The following is an 18,603-nucleotide window of genomic DNA, read 5'->3' on the forward strand; positions in this document are numbered from 1 at the left end:
GATATTTTTGATATTTGGTTTATTTTACATGAAAGAAAAAAGAAGTAGAAAATAAATAATTTGCTGTAGAGATGATCGGGCCACATTATTATGCTCGTAGAGTAAATACATATTAGAAAGCAGGAGCTGAAAGAGCTAGCGCTAGGGGAGTTCAAAGCATGCACCTTGCTAATGTACAAGCTGACAGACTGTCGTCCCCAGTCCCCGTTCCCACCGCAACAACTTACCGATGGTGACTTGGGCAGACCCACACGTTGACCACATGTGGTCAGCAAATTAACAAGGCATTCCCGCACTCGACACTGCGACATCCACGGGCGTTTCCATCCACTGAGCGGCACTGTATCCGCCGGCGAGAGACTCGCACTGCGTCTTGGTGAATTCGGAGTGCCAACAATGCTGCCAAGACCACCAACAACATGCTGTTGTTGTTGCTGCTGCTGTTGTTGCTGTTGCAACAGGTGTTGTTGCTGCTGCTGTTGTTGTTGCTGGGCAGCGACGGCAGAGGCGGCAATGGCCGCCACATTGCTGTGGGCCCGTTGCTGCTGCAGCTGTGCGCTGGCCTGCTGGGCAGGCGCAACCGTCACCGTTGTGGCATTGGTCAGCGTCGAGTTGAGCGATGAATTTCCAGTGCCCGATGCACCGCCGCCAGATCCGCCGCCCACAAGGTTGGGCTCCTCCGTTTTGAGCAGTATGCGACGACCGATGAGCGGCGTCTGTGAGACATCAAAGGTGAACTCCATGGTGCGGCCGGCCAGTTCCTTTTTACAGAACATATCCGAGTCCGGATATGCGCTATAGAAGGAGAACGATAAGCCGGCGCTGCTGCCATCGCTGGGCGGCACCACTTGCAACGACGAGCTGCGTGTCACAATCAACTTCAGTATCTTCAGCGAGTCCTTCCAATTTACAGTCTGTAAAAAGTAAGTATACGTATTTAGTTCATCGATTAACTTGTACAATTCCTATATAGACAGACTCACATCCAAATATTTGCCAATGGCACGCAATAGATCCGCATTAATGGTTTGAGCTTGTGGCGCCGACAGATCCACATAGTGCAGCATGCAGTGAATGACATTGAGAACTGGCACCTGCACCTGTTGCGGTCCCTTTTCCAGCACCTCGATGAGGAAGGCCAGCATGTGGAGACCCATGTGTGCGTAAGTGTCATGCAAATACTTGACCACACACTTGGTCCACTGGAACGATTCCTTACAGAATGTCTTACGACTGTAGAGCGTCATCACAGTGCCTAGGTTCTCCAGCTTGGCGCCCAGCTCGGTGGACACATGTGCAATATTCTCTGCGCTGCGTATGCAAATCTCATTGGCGTCCTCGTAGTGCAGCAGCATGTAGGGCAGCAGTGCAATCACATTCATGGGGAACGCACAGCTTTGGGTGGGATCACAAACTGGCAGACTGAGCAGCGGTGCAAACTGCGAAAGCAGTGTGATTGTCGGTTCATAGGTAGCGCTGTGGGTGCAGCCCTGAAAGCAGAAAAATAAGAAATTTAAAATAACATTCTCCAATTGGAATGAACCATTATTCATATTAAGAGTAGAGAGAAATAAAACTACAGTCCAGTATACTGAAGTCTAAATGATGTATTGGGATAAATTTACTATTCAATTCAATTATGATCCCATAGAAAGACTTTTTGAATAACATCCAAGTTACGCATCAGAATAATATTCTTAGAAATTAATCATAATGTATTCACTATTGCGTAAAAGATACTAGTTTTGAAAATACATATATGTTTAATTTGTTTGACGTTGTTTTTTTAATGTTTAACCAAGTTCGATATTTGTAGGGTCTTCACAACAGAATCGGTATGCGCTGCTCATAAAAACTGACTGACAGATAAGTGGAGCTCAGTATAAGGTAAGCAACGCAAGCAACACTTTGTCAATATTTTTGTATTACAATTAGCACTAAACAGTCTAATGACCTAGTCATGAACCTATCAACATTACCATTTACTAGTAATAAAGGGATTTATATAATAATCAATAATTACTAATGGCGACTGTCTTACCTTGAGCAGCAGTGCATGCACACCCGGATAGGCAGTCCACTTCAATTGCTGCTGCAGTTTCTCCACCTTGTCCCGCGCATCCGGACGATCCAGTGGCAGACGATGCAACACTCGTGTAAGCAGCCGCAAAGCCAGCATGAACTCGTGCTCATAATCCGATTCGAGCAGTGAAACCGATAGCCAAAACAATTGCGCCAGTATGGTCATCTTATCATCCTGTGTCGCCGTATCACCCAGCATCTTCAAGCTCTGAGCACTACGCGACCTGGACAAAGCCGAACCAGCTCCAACGCCCACGCCACCGAACTTGCAGACAACACTACGTTCCAGCTCAATGCCTGAGGCGCGATTCCGCAGCTCCACCTGTTTGTCGCAGGGCGAATTGTTGGCCTTGCGACCGCAATAGGAAACCGAATAGCTGGTGCTGCGTCCATGACTGGGTATTGAATAGTTCGAGGATTGCGGCGTCATGCCGGAGGGCGACTTCTTGCCCGGCAATATGGAGTTGGGACCGCCGTCCTTGTTGTTCAAATTGGGCGTACTCTTGAAAATGTCCTTCATCACATCCAGAGGTCTAAAGTCCGAGTCAAGACTATCAACAGCTGCTTCGAGAGTGAGCAGCAACTCCGTCACATATCCCTGCATGTCCTCACCCTGTTCGGCCACGGTTTCCACGAGACGTGACAATATATCCGACAGCATGCGTGAATTGATGGGCACATTCAATGCGCGAAAGATTTGCAGACAGCGACCCGCATAATGACGCGAAGAGCAGGACAAACCCAATTGCAGTGCGGTCTGTGCCCAACGTTCGGCAATGCGCGCCTGGGGATAACTGTCGGCAAACACCTTGACCATGTGCTTGAGGAAGCAGCTTAGCTGCTCCGCTGATTTTACTGCCCACACCTTGGCCGTAATGTCCTCGTAGTTCCACAACGGTTGACACGTGTCGTGTGCCAAAAACTTGAGCAGACTCTTGATCACATGTGCAATGGGCATGCTTGGACCCGGTTGTGGTGGCGCATGCTCATCGGTGTTTATCAGCGGCACCTCCGAGTTCTCCGTGTTGTTGGGATTGATCTGCAGCGCTGCCGGAGTTGTGGCCAGCGTTGGTGGTGTGGCACTCAGTGCTGCGTTCTGCGCTGGCGACGGCTGTTGCAGATTCTGCGGCGTTTGCGGCAATGTTTGTTGATTGGTGACATGAGAAGCGGCAATAATCGTCGAACTGGAGAGATTATGATGCAGCGCATAGGCTGCTGCCTGTGGACTCACGTGCAGCAGATAGCTATCGAATTGCTGATGTAGCTCTGTGAAATTATTGTCAATCACTGGCAAGGCTGGCACAGTTAAACCTAGATCCAGTTTGCTTGTCTCGCTGTTGAGTAGAATGCGTGCCACGGTCAAATGATCGTTGTGCTCGGCCAGCACAATCAACAGATTGACGCAAAGTTGCTTGCAATGCTCCCGCACAATGATGCGTGTGTGATCCAAGCCGAGGAACAAAATGTGCAGCATCAACGGCAGATGCAATGTCCAATCAATGCCCGGAATGCCGTCGACCACAATGTCCGTGAGCAGCATGACGGCTACGTTGCAGCTAAAAGAGAAAGAGATGAAGAATATTAAGGTGAATAACTTTAGACAAATTATTATTTAATGTTAAGCTTCATTAAGATATGGTAAATGACTCGGCAGAGATAACAGAATGCCTATATAAGCAGAAGCAGAAATTTGCAGTCAACACAAAATGAAGCTCGCGTTTGGAATTCTGTTTCTCGGAATGGCCTTTGCAGCCACCACACCTGGAGCACCTTCTGAGGACTTCATACCCGACAACATCATCACCAATGGCTACACGGCACCAGAGGGTAAAGCTCCCTACATTGTCTTTCTCACATTTCGCAGGGGCGACTGGAATGCTTGGTGTGGTGGCTCCATCATTGGCCACAACTGGGTGATCACCGCTTCGCACTGCACCAAGCCCTACGACTCGGTGACCATCTACTACGGTTCACTGCATCGTAACCAGGGTCAAGTGGTGCTCACTGTGTCTGGCAACAACAACATCATCAATCATCGCAGCGATGATATTGCTTTAATACGCACTCCCCACGTCAACTTCAACAATGCCATCAACCGAGTCCGGCTGCCCGGCTTCAGTGATCGCAATAATCGTTATGTCAACCGATGGACTACAGCTTGTGGCTGGGGTCGCACAACCACAACTAACACCCCTGATAGGCTGATGTGCGTTGACTCTCAGGTGATTTCCAATGCCCAATGCCGACGCACATATAATTCCAACTGGGTGAAGGATCAAATATTGTGTGTGAGCACGACTGGTGGTCGATCCATTTGTGCCGGAGATTCGGGTGGACCTCTCGTCACCATAGACGATCAGATTTTAATAGGCGTCACCAACTTTTACAATGAAGGCGGTTGCACCACGGGAAAACCATCGGGATTTGCTCGTGTCACGAGCCATTTGGGCTGGATTCGACAACACACGGGCATTTCATATTAAAGAGACTTTGCTGCTTTCAATAAATCTCTCTTAAAAATAAGCAACTATGAATTTAAACAATTTTATCAACCGTAGCTTAGAATTCATACTTGCTTTTTAATAAAGAACACCTCTTTACAAACAAGCAAAAAGCTATGAAGAAATCAGACAATTTGAGTGAAAACATTGTTTAAAATTCTAAATTTAAAACTTTAAAGGAGGAAATACCAAAAATAAAATATACCTTGAAATATGAATTTTAGTTGCTGTAGTTACTTAGATAATGCTTAATACTTAATCATAAATACTAATACTTAAAATGAAATCTTCATACTACGAATTTTACTTTAACAGATCCTAACTAGAAGGTTATGACACACTATTCTTTTCCATTCTCCAATAATTTGGAGTTCCTTAAATGTTCAAAAGCAAAACTCAGTGAACCTATTAAACGTCATTTTCAATTACACACGTGACTTTTGTTTTGCAATGAAAACTTCACATGGAGTTTTAGGCGCAATTTGCAGTTTTCAAATGTCCCGTTTTTTATCTTGACCGACTTAATGTACAAAATCATTAAGTAATTGCCAATTTTAACTACTTCTTGACAAATGTCTTCTCACATTTAGTTTATCAGGCAATGATAGCCACTTCTCTGGGGGGTCTTAACAACTATATAAGCTTTCATTTTCCGAGAACTCGAGTTAGACTCATTTATCAAAATGAAAGTGTTGCTTTTAGTTTCTCTGCTCTCTCTGGCTATTGCCTCCGCAGACAACAGCACCGAGGTGCCTGATGAGTTGGACGCACTTCCCGACAGCATCATTACCAATGGCTATCAGGCAGCTCGGGGCCAAGCTCCCTACATTGTGTTTCTATCTTTTGGCAACTCGTTCTGTGGCGGCACAATTATTGGACCCACCTGGGTGGTGACTGCATCCCATTGCACAAAGCCCTACAACTCGGTGACCATCTACTACGGTTCTCTAAGACGTGCCCAGGGTGAAGTTGTGCACACTGTGCGGGGCAACAATATCATCAACCACCCGAGCGATGATATCGCCTTGATACGCACTCCACGTGTCAGCTTCAACAACAATATCAGAAGCATTCGACTTCCTCCTCAAAGTGAACGCAATAATGAATATGTAGGAGTAACGGGCTTGGCTTGTGGCTGGGGAGAAACAACCTCAACGAGCACACCCAACAGGCTGCAGTGCGTTAATTTGCAGGTGATCAGTCAGGAAGAATGTCGTCGCACATACAGTGCGGATTGGGCAAAGCCTCAAGTACTTTGTGTGGCAACTCCTGGCGGCAGATCGACTTGTTTCGGCGACTCAGGTGGCCCGTTGACTGCCGAAAACAATCAAATTTTGATCGGAGTCACCAACTTCGTCTCTGCCAGAGGCTGCACATCTGGAGATCCATCTGGATTTGCTCGTGTCACTAGCCATCTGGACTGGATAAATCAGCATACTGGCATTTCGTATTGATTTCTTTACCTTTTTTACTATACTACTTATTTTTTTTATAACTTGTCTAATATGCAGACCAAATAAAACATATTTTCATGAGCATTTAAAATTAATATGAAATTTTATGATTTTAAGAGTGAAAATATAACTTCAGAATAAAGAGTTGATAATTGAAAAGCATAAAACTTTTAGAACTCAAACAAAATTTGAAACGAAACGATTTTAATGCACTTTTTAGTATAAATAATTTGTACTTTTTTTAAATATTCTGTTAATTCTTGCTAGAAATCTTGTTCTACGTAAATAAATTCACTAACATGAAATTACATTTTGTTTGTCAAATTCATTGAAACTTGCAATTCAATGAATTATTATAATATTTTAAAAGAAGGAAAATTTAAATTGCTATTTTAATTTCATTACTCGATACAATTTAAATCAAGAATATAGATAACTGCAAAAGTAAAATAGTTGCACATTATTTTATGAATTTAAGTCGAGGTGAGAAACAACAATTTTGTTCTCTTCTTCAAAGTTTGAAAAATCATTAAAAGAGTACAATATATGTAGGGTATGTTGGGCCAAGTATCTTTTACTTCTTAATTTCAACGATTTAGATAACTAATGACCAAAATCATTAAGGTACTTTATGATACTTAAGTAAGTTAATTACAACCAAGTAAATCCCTATATAAGCACCATCAATAACTAGTCTCTCTACAGTTAATTTCCCCACAATGTACGCGCTGTTCACAATTCTGGCTGTGGCTGCAGTTGCAGTTGCAGCTGACAATCAGACTGCCTTGGAGGAAGAGGAGTTACAGGTGGAGAACATTATAACCAATGGCTATCCAGCCTACGAGGGCAAGGCACCGTACATTGTGGGTCTAAAGATGGGCAAGAATAATAATAACGGACGCTGGGTGGGCGCTGGCACTATCATAGCACACAACTGGGTGCTGACTGCCGCCCACTGCATCGCAGAAGCTGACTTCGCGGAAATACATTACGGTTCTAATCGGGCCTGGAATGGTCAATACAATCACAAGGTCTATAAGCCCAACTTAATTGTACACGAGAATTCACGATTTGATATCGGTCTCATACGCACTCCTCACGTCGACTTCCACTCGAGGGTGAATAAGGTCAATCTACCCAAGTTCAGTCAACGCAACGAACAATTCGTGAACTGGTGGGCTGTGGCCTGTGGTTGGGGAGGAATGGCGAATGGACAACTTGCCGACTGGTTGCAGTGCATCGATGTGCAGATCATAAGCAATGACGAATGTCGTCGCACCTATGGATCAGGCTTGCTCGACCAGGTATTGTGCACAAGGACCACGGGTGGCAGGGCCACGTGTGGCGGTGATTCTGGTGGACCTTTGGTCACCCACGATAATCCCATTGTGGTCGGCATCACAGCATTCGGCGTAGCTGGGCCCTGTGATGCCGGACATCCCGATGGCTTCGTACGTGTGACCTCCCACCTCGAATGGATACGAGACAAATCTGGGGTGGCATATTACTAGGAATCTCTCTTTGATTTTAAATATTGATTTCAAATTAAATGCATGCAAATCAAATTAAACTGTTGTTACTAAAAGCGGATCAAAATTGAAATGTTTGGACTTATAAAAGTAATAAATACTGCTGCGATAGGTTCCTATAGAAGTTGAAAATTTAAGAAGTTATAAACTACTGAGAAATGTTTTGCAACTATGAATTTAACCAATAACAATTCCGGATATCAATTTTAATTATCATATTATAAAAGGTCAATATAAATAGATTCACACGCATCACCGCTCACTTGGAATGGATACGTCAACGTACTGGTGTTGCCTACTATTAATACGAACTTTCCTGTCTCTCAATGTTCACAGATTATTTCTTCAATTTTTAAAAAATTCTTAAAAGAGTATAATAGAATTTTAGGAGTGATCATTAAAAAGGTTTTCAAGCTCAAACGAAATATGCTTTCAGATTTTCATGCATAATTTCTACTGAACATAATTTGTACTTCATTAAAATATTACGTTCATCCTTGTTACGATATTCTTTTATATAGTAATCTTAGCAAATCTAAGCAGATAAATTCGTTAACATACTTTGTTTGTCGAATACTTGCAGTTTAATGTATTATTATAATAATGTAACGACTAATAAAATTGAATAATAATTTATTAATTTAATAATTTCCTTTCATAGATTATTATACAATTTTATTATATACGACAAGACACAGACAATTTTTACGCTTGGAAAGGAAAATGGTAGAACATTTTTTATGAAATGAACCATTTCAGTTGACTTGAAAAACAAAAATCTTTTTCTCCTTCTCAATGTTTCGAATTTCATTCAAAAAATGTCACATATGTTGGGCCAAGATTCTTAATTTCTACAATTTAGATAACTAATGACCGAAATCATTAAGGTACTTTATGATATTTAAGTAAGTTAATTACAACCGTTTAAATCCCTATATAAGCACCATCAATAACTAGTCTCTTAACAGTTAATTTCCCCACAATGTTCGCGTTGCTAACGATTCTGGCTGTGGCTGCAGTTGCAGTTGCAGCTGACAATCAGACTGCCTTGGAGGAAGAGGAGTTACAGGTGGAGAACATTATAACCAATGGCTATCCAGCCTACGAGGGCAAGGCACCGTACATTGTGGGTCTAAAGATGGGCAAGAATAATGAGAACGGAGACTGGCTGGGCGCTGGCACTATCATAGCACACAACTGGGTGCTGACTGCCGCCCACTGCATCGCAGAAGCTGACTTCGCGGAAATACATTACGGTTCTAATCGGGCCTGGAATGGTCAATACAATCACAAGGTCTATAAGCCCAACTTAATTGTACACGAGAATTCACGATTTGATATCGGTCTCATACGCACTCCTCACGTCGACTTCCACTCGAGGGTGAATAAGGTCAATCTACCCAAGTTCAGTCAACGCAACGAACAATTCGAGAACTGGTGGGCTGTGGCCTGTGGCTGGGGAGGAATGGCGAATGGACAACTTGCCGACTGGTTGCAGTGCATCGATGTGCAGATCATAAGCAATGACGAATGTCGTCGCACCTTTGGATCAGGCTTGCTCGATGAGATATTGTGCACAAGGACCACGGGTGGTACATCACCGTGTGGCGGTGATTCTGGTGGACCTTTGGTCACCCACGACAATCCCGTTTTGGTTGGCATCACATCATTCGGCGCCGCTGGTCCCTGTGATGCCGGACTTCCCGCAGGCTTCACACGTGTGAGCTCCCACATCGAATGGATACGAGACAAATCTGGGGTGGCATATTACTAGGAATTCTCAGAATGGCTCGCTCTTTGATGTTAAATATTGATTCTCTTTGATTTTAAATATTGATTTTAAATGAAATGCATGCAAGTAAAATTAAACTGTTGTTACTAAAAGTGGATTAAAACTAGAATCTTTAAGACTTTCGCTAGAAATAATATTGAGATAGGTTTTTGCTGAAGTTAAAATTTACGAATTATCCAAACTTTGCTTTAGACGTTGAAAACTGTTGACAGCTGTTTTGCAGTCAAGAATTAATGTGGTTATCAGTTTTTAATTCCTTTTATTGGACAATATAAATAATTATTATACTTTAAATTTTAGAGTGATTAAAAAGTGTTTAAGGATGATCGCACAAACATTACCATAAACTAACCTTCAATCATCGACTGTCAATTGCTTAGCTAATGTGTTATTAATGCATAAGATAAGTCGTCCTCTCTTATCATACTTTGTACCTTGAACAGCTTCCCCAAATTCAGTAAACACGTGACCATTAACTATATATAAGCGCAGATGTATTTAAGGTTCCAGTGAATTTTAAACCATGAAACTGTTTACAGTTCTTTCGTCTTTGACATTAAGCTTTGTTTTTGCCAGTGCAAATAAGACGGTAGTCTCATCAAATAATATAGTTTATCCCGATTACGATATCGAAATTCTCCACATTGTGAGTCTGCATTTCAGAAGAGATGGAAACAATGGCCTAACAATAACATTGTGCGAAGGGTCTATAATAGACAACAATTGGGTGGTGACTACTGCCCAATGTCTCCACTACCAAGACAGCGTGCAGATTTACTATGGTTCTAACTGGCGACCGTATGATCAGTTCATACACAGAGTCCATAGCAACAACTTTATTCAGCACCAACTCTGGCCCAACACGAATGGCACCGACATTGGGCTAATCCGTACGCCTTATGTCTACTTTAATAGCAGAGTTAACAAGGTGCGATTGCCGTCATTGAATCAAAGGGAAAACGAGTTAGTGAAATGGTTGGGTATGGCCTGTGGCTGGGGAGGGCGAGCCAACGACGATCTCCTGTGCGCTGAGTACAAGTGCTCAAGCACATATCGTCCCATTCCCTACGACGTGTTAATGTGCCGAAAAACTTCTGATGGCGAAAACTATTGTAGTGGGAAATCTGGAGGTCCATTGGTTAGGAAAACTAACCCTCCAATATTGGAAGGCATCATATTGGCTGACTTTAATAATCTCTGTACTACAGGAACTAATGCCAGATTCACACGCGTCTTCTCGCACTTGTATTGGATACGTCAACATACTGGTGTTGCTTACTATTAATAAGAGTCCTCAATGATTTAAGAATATAATAAAACTGTGAAAATGTATTTTTCCTGACAGTTTTGTGAACATTTGTATATATTCGGGAAAGAGAGAACCTTCAGTTTACCATTTTGATCAGGTCTTATAAACAGACTGATTACGAATAAAATAATTTCTTAAATAACAATAAAATTTGTTTTTTTGTACGAGAATACCATTAGAAGCATTTTTTTATGGCTTATAAGAGCTATATATTTTATTATTTGCAACAAAACTCATGACTACAACTTTTACAAAGCTCCAGCAGAAAACTATTAGAATTGGGAAAATGACAAGAAAACATTTAAATTTAAGTACGTCAGCTATAGTTTATCAACCAGAATTTGCATAGCTAATGTTCTACTAATGAATAAGATATGGAGTTAACTAATCGCATTAGTAATCAGCCGACTAACTTTAATGGTTTTGCCAACTACGATAAACCCGTGATATTTAGTTTAAGCCACAAACTATATAAACGCAAACTTCTTGCAGTTGAGATTCAAGTTGAGTTTCAATGATGAAACAGTTTCTACTACTTTTGCCTTTGGCATTTTGCTGTGCATTTGCTTTGGAAAATAAGAGCGACTCGACAATTTTGCCGCATGATGAAGATTTCGAACTTAATCTCGAGCCCGATAGCATCATCACCCATGGTTATCCTGCATACGAAGGAAAGGCTCCTTACATTGTCAGTCTAAATCTGAGAAGAGACGACAGCAATGGCCTAACTTTGTGCGGTGGATCGATCATAGCCCACAATTGGGTGTTGACAGCTGCACATTGTACTAACGACAAGCACTACGTGGATATTCATTATGGATCAAACTGGCGCTGGAATGGTCAATACAATCACAGAGTCCGCAGCAACAACTTCATTCAGCACCATCTCTGGCCCAACACCAATGGTAATGACATCGCTCTGATCCGCACACCTCACGTCGACTTCACTGACAGAGTGAATAGAGTGCGTTTGCCGACCTTCAACCAAAGGAATGAACTATTCGAGAACTGGTGGGCTGTAACCTGTGGCTGGGGAGGACAGGCCAATGGTCAACTTGCTGATTGGTTGCAGTGCGCCGATCTGCAAATTATGAGCAATCAGGAATGCTCCAAGTCATATGGCAACATTCCCATTGGCATTTTGTGTATAAGTACTCCAGGTGGTAAATCCACATGTGGTGGCGACTCTGGCGGTCCTTTGGTTACCCATGACAATCCCATATTGGTGGGTGTCACCTCGTTTGTTTCGAGTGCAGGTTGCACTTCGGGATCCCCCGCTGGATTCACAAGAGTGACAGCCCACTTGGATTGGATTCGTCAACATTCTGGTGTTGCATACTATTAAAAAATGTTTCTATGATTTGACAAAATATTAAATTTTCTTGCTTTGAAACAATTTTTGAAGTTATGATTATTTCAAATGGAACTTAATCTTTCTATTAAATAAAAATAATATTACTGATATTTCACTTGCATAGTGAAGTTATTGAAAAACTAATTTCATATACAATTAAGGTTTTTTTAACGCATTGTATTTTATTTAAATTGCTAACAAATCTTTCCGAGCAAACCTAAAAGTTTTGACATCAAAGTTGCATTATTTATACTATTATGGTATCATTATGGAACAGTTATTTGGAAAATTAATTCAAAATTTCATTTTTTGTTTTCACATTGTGTTGTGAAAAGTAAGTTAAGGAAATAAAATGAAGAACATTTTTAGGAACCACGTTTAAGTATCCAACAACTAAACACTAAGTCGTAATTTGTCAACTAGAATTTGCTTAGCTAATGTCATCCTAATGATAGCGATATCAAGCCCTAGCAATCTAAACAGTAATCGGTCTTTGAACTTTAATGAGTTTAGCAATTTTGATAAAAAGAAAACGGTAATTAGTTGCATCCATTAACTTGTATATAAATACTACAGAACTCTAGCTAAGATTTTAGTTCAGTCTTCGCCATGAAACTGTTTGCAGTTCTATTGCCTTTGGCATGCTCCTTTGTTTTTTGCGTTGCAAGTGATAATGCAACGACCGAGTTGCCTGATCTCATACCGGATTCTATCATTACCAACGGTTATCCTGCTTACGAGAGCAAAGCACCCTACATCGTGAGTCTTAATCTCAGAAGAGACGGAAGCAATTCCCTGACATTGTGCGGTGGATCGATCATAGCTCACAATTGGGTACTGACTGCTGCCCATTGCATCCATAACAAAAACTACGTGGAAATTCATTATGGATCCAACTGGCGATGGAATGGTCAATACAATCACGTAGTCCGCAGCAACAATTTTATTAAGCACCATCTCTGGCCCAACACCAATGGCAATGACATCGGTCTGATCCGCACACCTCATGTCAACTTCAACGACAGAGTAAACCGAGTTCGTCTGCCGACTTTCAACCAAAGAAATGAGGGATTTGTGAACTGGTGGGCAGTGGCCTGTGGCTGGGGAGGACAGGCCAACGGTAAAATTGCCGATTGGTTGCAGTGTGTCGATCAACAAATCATGAGCAACCAGGAATGCTCGAGAACCTACGGCAACATTCCGTTTGGTATTTTGTGCTTGAGGACTCCAGGTGGCAGATCCACTTGTGGTGGCGACTCTGGTGGACCTTTGGTTACTCACGACAATCCCATATTGGTTGGAATCACATCATTCGGTTTAGCCTCAGGTTGCACAACTGGCGCCCCGGCTGGATTCACACGAGTCTCAGCCCACTTGGATTGGATACGTCAACACTCTGGTGTTGCTTATTATTAAGACTTTTTAATGAATTCATAATACAATAAAAATGAATGCAAACAACAAATATCTTAAAGTTGTTTTTAGTTTTCAAAGTAGTTTTTTCTACGATCAATTACAAAATATATTAAAAGATTCCGAAATTGGCTGTCAAAAGATTGCTTTAGAGCTTCAATCAGATCAGTGAAATCAAAAATCTCTACTGTTTAGAGAAACTGAATGAAGTCGCTGCCCAAAAAGTTTAATATTAAAATAAATTTAAGCTTTTGAAATGCTGAAGAGAATTCTAAAAATAATTGCATTCAAATGATATTTTTATTTAGGCGTTAATTTTGAAGTGTTGCCTAAGAAGTCCTGAGAGAATTAAAAGACTATCAAATAATGCTAACAATTTTTTAAATAATAAGAAAATTTTGATCATGTTCTACGAAAATTTGAGCTGCAATAAACGAATAATGAAAATAGTAATCATGTCATAATGGAAACTCTGACGAAAATTCTAATGTATATACTAATCAAAAGTAAAATAATGACTTCAACTACCGCACGTGCAAGTCTTGATTTACATAGCAAATGTTAAAAATCATTAACAATCAACCTATCGCATTACCTAACGTATTAGGTAATTTTCCTCTAGGGATCCACTGCTATATAAGCTGACAACTTTCGCTATACAAAGTCATCCTTATAGCCTCAACATGAAGTTGCTGTTGATCTTGTGCTCTCTGGCCTTTGCCTTGGCAAGTATAAAGGAATCGACGATTTTACCGTATGAGGAACAACCAGATAGCATTATAACCAATGGCTATGCAGCTCCCGATGGCAAAGCTCCCTACATTGTCAGCATTGCGCTTCGGACACCAGGCAGCAACGGCGTTGGATTGTGCGGTGGTTCCATCATTGCCAACACTTGGGTGCTGACAGCAGCGCATTGCCTTACTACTGTGCCGTATGTGGACGTCTATTACGGATCGAATAATTTATGGCAGGGGCAGATCACACATCGAGTGCAACGCAGCGATTTCATACGACATCATCTCTACCCTGCCCCCGGCTATGACATCGCCTTGATTCGCACGCCCCACGTGAATTTTAGCAGTCGGATCAATCGCATTCAATTGCCGAGCTTTAATCGCAAACAGGATCGTTTCGAGAATGTGGGAGCTGTTGCCTGCGGTTGGGGAGGACAGGCTGATGGCAAAATTGCCGACTGGTTGCAGTGCATCGATACCCAGACCATACCGAGTACCGAATGCCGCAGAACCTTCAAGGAAGCTGTTGATGGGACAATTTGCATTAGCACACCTGGTGGTCGATCCACTTGTCAAGGTGATTCTGGCGGTCCCTTGGTTACCCACAATAATCCCACTTTGGTTGGCGTTACGGCATTTGGATCTCCACAATGCACTCGCGGTTTGCCGGCTGTATTCACTCGTGTGAGTGCTCACATCGATTGGATATACCAGCAGTCTGGTGTGGGTTACTACTACCTTTAACCACACACAAGCCAAAGCACAATAAACAATTGCAGAAACGATATTAAAGGTCATTCACTTACCGATGAAATCCGCTGATGGGCAAACTGACATCCGGCAGAAATTCCGTGAGGGGTGCAAAGTAGCCACCGTATTCGGGCATGGGCAACGGATGTGGATGGGCATTCGTCGGTGCCTCAGATGCATTGCGCAACTCCACGTTCTCCTCCTGACGCAACTCGGGGTCATTGATGAGTATATCCTCCGGACGTGGCAATATCGATGGTCCCGATGCGGCACGTATTTTGTCTGCGCCACGAGGCGGTCGACTTCCGCCCGCAATGGGCGTGACTGCGGCGGCGGCAGCAGCTGCAGCGGCCTGGGTGTAAGCACGAATGCCGCTGTCCGACTTGCAGGTGCTAAAAAAAGGGAAATGCAAATTATATAAGTAAAGAATATACTTGTCTGTGAGTGACAAATGTAAGTAATTTGCGAAGTATTGAAATCTTGATTGAACAACTTTTAAGTTAAGCATGGAGAGCCTAAACATTAGGTTCGCTGACTTAAACATTACACTCTATTTTTCCAATTCTTTATGTGTAAAGATTACAGAAGTATGGAGTTCTTTTTGTGCCAAATACTAATGAGATCGCCAAAACTTCTCTAATCAATTTATTTTAGATTTCATTAAAAACATTTCTTTGTGTCATGAATCTCTTACATTACAATTGATATGCTAATAAATTGGTAAATCTACGTATCTTAAACGTTGTGTTTTGGCTAAAAATATTATTCATATTTAGGAACACTTTTGAATAAAAAATAAACCGAAAACATAAAAAATACCTAGTTGCAAAAGAAACGGAAGCGTCAATACCCAAGTTTCATAGCAGAAAGTTTTTTCATAGTTTAAATAAAGTTTACAGCATTGGTGGCAATTGGAAAAGTTTGTTAGACTTATATCTCAAATTGTGTTTGACATTTTTTGTATGTGCCAACATGATGAAATTGTGTAACAAAAACATTGGCAAAGTGGCGAATACTTAATGTAACCATAAAGAGATCGATATTGCTTACTAAGTTGGCATCTAAAGCTGTTATAGTCTAGTACAACTTCCTGTTTTAACAAGCCGTCAAACAAATGTTAAAGCTGAACAAGAGCCGATGTGGCTCTCCCGCTACAGACATAAATTTGTTATGTATATAAATATACCCTTCCACAACATGGCTAACGAGTAGTAATGCACTGACTTATTCGTCATACAACTTTAGAAACCTACCCTATTTTAATGGGGTCCTCGCCGCTGTGTCGTTTCGTGTGAATGGTGCCCTTCTCCACGGTCAAATCTTGTGTGCGCGAATCATTAATGCCGCCCACCGCTTGACCTGTCAATCAATGCAAGAAGAGTTGGAAGTCAAGTCAATTAAATTGATGCTGCAATCAAACTCAACTCACCATCAGCACTGTGACTGGATGCCTTTCGCATGCTTGTCAATCTGTAGAATGGAGGCGTCTCGGTGCGTTCAATGAGACAGTTGAGTGTCTCCACCGTTTGTAGTTCGGCCATGAGCTCGTCCAGCAATCGATCCGGACAGCTGCGTGCCAAATAAAGTGCCACTCGCTTGGCCTGCAAAGACACAAGGAAGAAATGTAACGAAGCAAGTAATCAACCTGTATCCACTTGACTTACATAGGGTAATAGCTCGGTGGGCGCCATGCCGCTCATGATGACCAGGTAGCGCAATATGACCTTCAGATTGTTGGGCCAGAACTGGCACAAAGTGCCCCACAACTCCTCGATATCCCGCGGATGTGCATCTGAAAACTGTTGGCAAACAAAAAGCACAGAGAGCTTGAATGCGAAAAGAAAAAGTCAAGTTAATTTTATGCAACGTTACCTTTGCTGTTATGTAGAAAAGATTATTCAGTATCATTTCCGTTGCCTCCGTTGAGCCGGTGCCCTCTCGACGACCGCGTGTGCCCGAGTCCGGAAAATACTGATAAAAAATATGAGTAAAATAAATAATGTGGAAATCACAAAGAAATGCAAAACAAAAAGTTGCAGTCGAGGGTAGACTGAGAGATACTCGCTACACTTTGCCTGTAAAAACACAACAGCGATATAATCGTTAAAATATGCCCAATCAAAGTACTCAAAAAAATACTAAAATATACCAAAAACTAAATTTGGTATGTCGATATACTTAGAGACATCCGCTACACTTTGTTAATAACAGCAAACAAGAGTGCTATTATCGTTAAATTATACCAAATCTACTGAAAATACTAAAATATACCAAAAGCAATAGCAATAGCAATAGCAAGCAAAAGCAATGGTATATTGATAAAATTCGATATATCCGCTACACTTTGTTAACAAAAGCAAAACACTGCGCTACAATCGTTAAAATATAACCAATCAATGAACTGAAAAATACTAAAATATACCCAAAACAATATTTGGTATATATGTAAATATACTATTACATAAAAATATATCACAAAAAAAACTAAATTGTTCACCATATAGAATGTTAAATAAAATCATTTATTTCCTGTTGCCACAAAATCATAATACACTTCTACCCCATGGCTAGCGGGTATAAAAAACAGCTGGGCAGGAAAGGAGATTATTATAAAGGAAATGCCGGAAGCAGACACACAGGTTAAGTCCCCAGACCCATTGTATGCTTGTTATTCATTTCCTGCGGCCAGGCTTTCTCTTTTGGGGAATTGTGCTTTGATTGACAAACTATGCTTACCATAATGTAGGAGAGTGGCGTCGCAGGTGGCACACTCGTGGCCACCAGTTCCATGTTCTGCAGCCAGGGAAGGAGGCACTGCAACAGCAGGGCGCGCACATCTTCGCGTGCGCTCTGAAAACGATGCGTAATTTCTGCAAAAGACAACAAACAACTCTCGATGTCGTAGTGCAACACATGTGGATTATGTAAGCGAATCGTGTTTCGCACTTACCGGAAAATATGGACATGGTCAGTTCGGGACGCAGCTGTGCCAGCTGCTTGGAAAGGAAACGCTGCGAGCGACAATAAGCGCTGCTCAGCAGCACATCCAAAGTGCCCACGACCTTTGTGTCGTCTTCTGCAAAAAAAAAAAGAAGAGATGGTAAAATATACGGATTAAATGAAATGCATAAACTACGATTAAAACGAAACCGACCGCAGCAAGCAAACGTAGCATTCGCTGCCATGCTGAACGGAGAACTAAACTCAATCCTAGCACATCAAATGGCAACTGGCGAATTCCAGCGAAAGCTTTCTTCAACCGGCACTGGAAGGTTGTGGGTTACGTTTTTTGTTTACTACGCGACAACAATAACAGCAAATATCTAGTGTTGATATTGGTCTAGCTGCCACTCACACACACACACACACAAACGCACTTGTTGCAACTTGGCACTAACCATGACCTTGACACCTGTTGATTCAATGAATGAAATGTCGACATTTGTCTACTGCGTCGACGCAGCAAATTGCCGTGGGTCGAAGGTTCGGGTGTTGAAAGCTTTTGTCCGCCTGCATTTTTGGCGCCTTCCAATGGCGGCGAATCGCGTTGAAAGTGTTTAAAAAGCCGCCTTCGCCATTGTCTCGGCTTAGTTTCGCGCGTATTGTCCTGCAGGACACATCAACTGCAGCCTAAGCAGCAAGTGAATGATTTAAAGTACAATAAATTAACGCGCCGACGGCA

General features: G+C 41.9%; 8 protein-coding genes across 8 annotated transcripts in view; 7 read left to right on the forward strand and 1 right to left on the reverse strand.

Annotated features, from left to right (window-relative positions):
• Positions 1 to 18,603, reverse strand: part of LOC133842262 (protein furry) — a 66,846-nt gene that overhangs the window by 3,129 nt on the left and 45,114 nt on the right. Inside the window, exons 15-24 of the mRNA XM_062275300.1 lie at positions 17,872 to 17,997; positions 17,658 to 17,791; positions 16,794 to 16,892; positions 16,586 to 16,720; positions 16,351 to 16,522; positions 16,175 to 16,280; positions 14,978 to 15,313; positions 2,042 to 3,638; positions 984 to 1,490; positions 228 to 914 (exon numbers count right to left, since the gene is read on the reverse strand). Of these exons, the coding sequence (XP_062131284.1) occupies positions 228 to 914; positions 984 to 1,490; positions 2,042 to 3,638; positions 14,978 to 15,313; positions 16,175 to 16,280; positions 16,351 to 16,522; positions 16,586 to 16,720; positions 16,794 to 16,892; positions 17,658 to 17,791; positions 17,872 to 17,997 (3,899 nt within the window). The remainder of the gene's footprint in view (positions 1 to 227; positions 915 to 983; positions 1,491 to 2,041; positions 3,639 to 14,977; positions 15,314 to 16,174; positions 16,281 to 16,350; positions 16,523 to 16,585; positions 16,721 to 16,793; positions 16,893 to 17,657; positions 17,792 to 17,871; positions 17,998 to 18,603) is intronic.
• On the forward strand, positions 3,685 to 4,801 carry LOC133842260 (serine protease 1-like). The gene has a single exon (XM_062275297.1). It carries the CDS (start codon positions 3,789 to 3,791, stop codon positions 4,563 to 4,565), a length of 777 nt encoding a protein of 258 aa, XP_062131281.1. The 5' UTR covers positions 3,685 to 3,788; the 3' UTR covers positions 4,566 to 4,801.
• LOC133842261 (serine protease 1-like) lies at positions 5,243 to 6,132 on the forward strand. The gene has a single exon (XM_062275299.1). The coding sequence runs from the start codon at positions 5,267 to 5,269 to the stop codon at positions 6,035 to 6,037; it is 771 nt and encodes a 256-aa protein (XP_062131283.1). The 5' UTR covers positions 5,243 to 5,266; the 3' UTR covers positions 6,038 to 6,132.
• On the forward strand, positions 6,735 to 7,622 carry LOC133845166 (serine protease 1-like). Its single transcript, XM_062279536.1, has one exon. It carries the CDS (start codon positions 6,757 to 6,759, stop codon positions 7,546 to 7,548), a length of 792 nt encoding a protein of 263 aa, XP_062135520.1. The 5' UTR covers positions 6,735 to 6,756; the 3' UTR covers positions 7,549 to 7,622.
• Positions 8,520 to 9,450, forward strand: LOC133845314 (serine protease 1-like). The gene has a single exon (XM_062279744.1). The coding sequence runs from the start codon at positions 8,549 to 8,551 to the stop codon at positions 9,338 to 9,340; it is 792 nt and encodes a 263-aa protein (XP_062135728.1). The 5' UTR covers positions 8,520 to 8,548; the 3' UTR covers positions 9,341 to 9,450.
• On the forward strand, positions 11,158 to 12,016 carry LOC133844689 (serine protease 1-like). Its single transcript, XM_062278777.1, has one exon. It carries the CDS (start codon positions 11,182 to 11,184, stop codon positions 12,010 to 12,012), a length of 831 nt encoding a protein of 276 aa, XP_062134761.1. The 5' UTR covers positions 11,158 to 11,181; the 3' UTR covers positions 12,013 to 12,016.
• On the forward strand, positions 12,616 to 13,488 carry LOC133842284 (serine protease 1-like). Its single transcript, XM_062275324.1, has one exon. It carries the CDS (start codon positions 12,631 to 12,633, stop codon positions 13,435 to 13,437), a length of 807 nt encoding a protein of 268 aa, XP_062131308.1. The 5' UTR covers positions 12,616 to 12,630; the 3' UTR covers positions 13,438 to 13,488.
• On the forward strand, positions 14,092 to 14,963 carry LOC133842259 (serine protease 1-like). Its single transcript, XM_062275296.1, has one exon. The coding sequence runs from the start codon at positions 14,118 to 14,120 to the stop codon at positions 14,913 to 14,915; it is 798 nt and encodes a 265-aa protein (XP_062131280.1). The 5' UTR covers positions 14,092 to 14,117; the 3' UTR covers positions 14,916 to 14,963.

Source organism: Drosophila sulfurigaster, chromosome 3 (assembly GCF_023558435.1).
Source record: "Drosophila sulfurigaster albostrigata strain 15112-1811.04 chromosome 3, ASM2355843v2, whole genome shotgun sequence".
NCBI lineage: Eukaryota > Metazoa > Arthropoda > Insecta > Diptera > Drosophilidae > Drosophila > Drosophila sulfurigaster.